At 45.8% G+C, this 4,902-nt stretch overlaps 1 protein-coding gene across 1 annotated transcript in view; it reads left to right on the forward strand.

The window, feature by feature from the left end:
• The first annotated feature begins 265 nt into the window (after positions 1-265).
• Positions 266-4,902, forward strand: part of DCBLD1 (discoidin, CUB and LCCL domain containing 1) — a 68,218-nt gene continuing 63,581 nt past the window's right edge. Inside the window, exon 1 of the mRNA XM_019668273.1 lies at positions 266-503. Coding sequence (XP_019523818.1) covers positions 392-503 — 112 coding nt within the window. The 5' untranslated portion in view covers positions 266-391. The remainder of the gene's footprint in view (positions 504-4,902) is intronic.

Consider the following 4,902-nt stretch of genomic DNA (forward strand, 5'->3'; position numbering starts at 1 on the left):
CTTTGGGAGGACCGGGACCCAGCGCGGCTCCGGGCGGGTCTCAAGGCCAGGTGTCCTCCGGGCGCCCAGGTTCACGGGTGCGGGGGGAGGAGGGGCGGAGGAAAAGGGGAGTGTGAAACAGGGAGTGCCGGGTACGCCTCCGGCCTCCCCGACCGCCGCCCCGGAGCGCGACTTCCTACTTTGGGGACCCGCGCTCGGGACTGGGCGGGGCGGGAGACGCCCCCGGCGGGCTGGGCCCCGGGTCGCCTCAATGGGATTCGGTGCTGGGCAGAAACTGCGCCCAGTCCCGGCGCCGCGCTCGGCCGCGGAGGAGGCGGACCGGCCCGGGCTGCGGCGGCGCTGCGCCCGCCAAGGGGAGGCCGAGCCTGCCAAGCTGGCGCCCGGCGGGGCCATGGTGGCCGGCGCCTGCGGCGGCTGCGAGCTGGCGGGGGTTGCCCAGCGCGGCCTCCTGGCCCTGCTGCTCGTGGTTTCCGCCCCGCTCCGGCTGCAGGCGGAGGAGCTGGGTGAGTGGAGCGCGTCCGGCGGGCGGCGGGCTGGGCCTGGAGGGACGGAGCGCGGGAGGAAGTCGGGGTCGCTGCCTGCACCCCGCGGAGTCCTGCTCAATCTGGCCCACGGCGGCTCGGGTATAAAATAAGTGACTGCATTCCGATCGCTCCCCTACCAAATTCCTCTTGGCCCCTCAAACCAGAGCGTCAACTTGGCGCCTCCCCACTTTCGGTCTTCGCAGCCCCCTCACTTAGTTTCCAGACTTCCTGACTCCGCCGGCCCCGTGAGAGGTGACATAGCTCAGAGGTTGCGAGCGGACGACCCTGGGCGCCTTAGGAAGAGTCGGGAGTGGGGACGCTTCTCTCAAGCTCCCTTTTGACCACGCCGTTCAGTGGTTGGGCGGCCGGGCCCTCCTTGTCGCCTCCGTGCGCGGCTGGAATCCCAGCGTGTGCGCCTGGCAAGGAGTGGTTGGGCAAAGTGTGCCGGAGGCTGGCCCGACCGCGTCGCCCCTCACCAGTGCCAGGGTGCTGCCTGCGCCCAGAGGTGGATTCAGGTGGCTCGGCTTTTTCGTGGGTGTTCGAGCCAGTCGGCTCCCGACCTGGTGCTTGGCTTCAAGATGGACCTAATTAACCCACAACCGAGTATACCTCTGCCATTTCCACCAGATTGAAGCAGTGAGCTGTTTGCCAGCCTAGGTAAATCTTTGTTAATTAGGTCTTTACTGATGGCAGGGAGCCGCTTTCTGCCGAGTTTTCTCAGTTCTTGTTCCTCTCCTCTCCTACTTTCTGCCCCTGTACAACGGAGGCGACTTAATAGCAGTGAATCTACCCACAATATTTTGACAGCTCCCCCACCCCGTGCTTTCTAATGAGACAAGAAATCAAAACAACCAAATACTAGCTCCTTTTCACTGAACCATGTATCCATTCCATCCATTCCCAGTCTGAAACTTTGGTTAGTAATTACTAAGTTTGCTTACATACGAAATTTGTTTTTTTTTAAAGGCTAAAGTTTAGACAAACTATGTCTTGTCATTGTAGCAGAATGCTAGGCATATAGTAAAATTTTAATAAATATGTATGTTTTTATTAAATATGTAGGATTTTTATCATGGGTGTTTTAAGCATTTAAAAAATTTCTCAAGTTCCTATTTGAAGATGCATGTTCAATACTGCACATCTCTCCAACACTGTCTTTGTGTTAATCTGACCAAAGCTGTCACCCATCTTTCCAAATGAAGTTTCAGATGCTATATGGTCACCCAGGCTGTTAACTGGGTGCTTGGTAGAGCAGTTCTAGTTCTCTGGCAAGAAGTGTGATTGCTTAGATTTCCTACCGAGCTTCAAATTTGAGACTATTGCACTTGACCGATGGAAGAAGACATTGTCATTTGAGTTTCCCTGAAACATCCTATATATTTAAAATGTGAAGAGATCCAATAAAGGCATAGGTGTTCAATCACACAAAAAAAGTAAAACTTAGATTTGAGACATGTGCTGAAAAAAAATCCCCTAGGAACCCCAGTTCTGTTACCTCTTGAGTAAAGAGGCATACTCAATGATTTTTTAGTATTTCTCACATTTGTGATTTTGCTAATTCGCCCTGGTCACTTATTTTTCAAGTTTCCATAAATTGAAATATGCACACCCATTTTTGGTCTTGAGATACGCCGCTGGGTATGCAGTTGGATGGTGTCGTAAGCGATATTAGTGATCTCAATGTTTAGATCAGAAGGCAGCTTTAGCATAACAGTCTGTTTTGGGTAAGAAGATACCATTTATTACATTTGACCTTCATTGTTCTTGGAGTCAGCTTAGTTTGGTGCTTCTTGCCCCCCACCCCCCCCCACCCCCAACCTGCCAGGTCACCACTCTCTAGAAGCTTTATAAAGCCTCAGCCCCATATTGTGGATCAGAATTTCCAATGGGTGGGGCCTGGGAGTAAGTGCTTTTAAAAATTTCCCCCAGGTACTTCTGATTCAAATCAGCTTTGAGATGGTAGAAACATTTTATAATGTTATGGTTATGGTAAAGTTCTACCATGTCTTTCACAGACAATTTAATGTTAGGATATTAGAAGGTCTGTTCTTAAGTCATTACTCCTTTATATTTGGTTAGACGTGGGATAGCTGATACCTGCTGTTTTAAGTGAGTGACTTTTTAAAAAGTAATCACAGGTTTATTCTGGCACCTTCTGCATCACTGTGTGCACTTGCCCCAGACTTATCTTCCTCTCCAAGGTCTGAGATTCTGTCAGCCCTGTAGACTGTAAATTCCTGAGGGGAGCAACTGGGATGTCTTTATCTTCCTCGCACTTGACAAAGGTGCTCAATAAATGTTTCTTGGGTTGAACTGAACAATCTCTTTGTGTTTAGGACATATTTTCAAACAATTTCCTAGTTAGTGGAAACTAAGTAATAAGCAGTCTACCGAAGTTCTTTATGAAGATACATCTGGTGCTTCCACTAATTAATTTTGTTTAGCAAGCCCAGCTCTCTTGGCATGCTTATTTCTGTGTGTAAAGAAGTCTTTTAAATGCAAGTACAGCAGAAAGAAGAAAACATGCCAAAAGAACAATATGTACCATATCTTTTGCTATAGTAGATGTAATGTGTAACACTCGAACATTAAGTTATGCCATATACCTAACTCAGAAAAAGAAAGGCATAAAGTATTCATTAAACAAATCAAAGGATGTTACTAAAGCAGGGTTTGAACTCTGAATAGCGTCCCAAGCTGTATTTATTAACTTTTTGTTGCATAAATGGAACACTTTAACCTTGTGGTACTGGAACAGACTTGAAATTCATATAAAAAACCATAACTTGGAAATTAGCAATACATCTGATATTTATAAAGAATTATGTTTTTATTTTTAAGATGCACGAGGAAGTTTAATTGCAGCATTTAGCAAAGGTTTTAGTCATGTTAAGGCAAAAAAAAACTTTTTCAGGGAGATATAGGGTCATCGGGAAAGTCATGACACATTTTTGCATTGAAAAACATAGAAAAATATGTCATGACTTTCCCAACGACCCAATAGTTACCATAGAGTTTTGGACTTAGTGCTATGTGTGTCCTAAAACATAAGGTCAACTGTATGTAGATTAGAGCAACCAATTATTTTGCATCTTTAAGGAGATAATATACATAACCCTCTGGAATTACACTTAGCACATGGTAAGAGCTCAATAAAGGTCAACTATCTTGTAATTCACTACTGCTTATTGATATTAATTTGACAAATATGGGGCCCCCTTGTTCTGCCTCTCCCACTACCTCTTGGACCTCATTCTCCACCACACTCGCCCATACTCCCAGCCATACTAGCTATCTTGCTATTTCTCAAAGATATCAGGCACCCTTCTACTTCAGAGTCTGCATGGTCTGTTCCCTCTGCCTGGAACAGTCTTATCCCAAATAGTCACATGATTCCCTCCACCTTCAGTCTTTGTTCAGGTGTTGCCTTCTTGGGGAGAATGTCCCTAACCACCTGTAATCCTCTCATCATCACCAGAACTCCGTATTCCCTTTCCTGCTTTCAATTTTCTCTAGAACACTTACCATCTTCCAACACAGTGTAGACTTTACACTTTTATTTTACACATCTGTATTTCCCCTATAAGAATACAAGGTCCACGAGGGGCTTTGTGGTCTGAACAGTTGCTAGCACATGATGCGTACTCAATACAGGAGAGGTGCTTAGTGAGGATGGGGTGAGAAGGCAGTGGAAACACAGTTGCTGCCCTGTTGTTAAAGACTCAGGGCTGACTCTAGTTGAGAATCAAAACGTGAACAAGATAGTAATAAAATTATATGTCTAGTCCAACTGTTGTTTGTAAATTAAAAGTATGAAAATATGGATTTAAAATAGAGGAACTCATTCTGCTATAGTCAAAGTCTAGCATTGAGGATGAAAAAAATATATATTGCCAGACTTTCAGATTGCTTTTTTTTTTTCATTGGACTAGGAGTTATTTTGCCTTTTTGCAACGGAAGAGTCATGTTGATGTCATCTAACAGATGTTCATTCTCTGCTTTGTATATATAAAAAAAATAGTTGTTTGCTTTGGGGGTGAGGAAGTGGGAGAGAGTTAATGGGGGGGGGGAAAACACATGGCAATTTCTAACCCGATGTGGAAATAAATTCTGTGAGCCCTAATATGAATTTGGAACCAACTCCCAAACTTGCCTTTCAGTGGGAGTTGAAGAGGAGATTTGTTTTGTCTTGGGGGTGGGGTGTGAGGGTGTGGAAAGGGATAGAGTCTGAGATCCATGAGAGTGGAGATGAAATGGAGCCTTTTTTATTTTTATTTCTTTTTTTTTTTTTTTTGGTCACCTGTAGTGCCTGGTACAGTGCCTGGTAGATAACTGGCTCCAGATAGCAATTTCCTGAGTTAGCACTTGAATGCTGTGG

This window comes from Hipposideros armiger, unplaced genomic scaffold, assembly GCF_001890085.2.
Source record: "Hipposideros armiger isolate ML-2016 unplaced genomic scaffold, ASM189008v1 scaffold_523, whole genome shotgun sequence".
Lineage (NCBI taxonomy): Eukaryota > Metazoa > Chordata > Mammalia > Chiroptera > Hipposideridae > Hipposideros > Hipposideros armiger.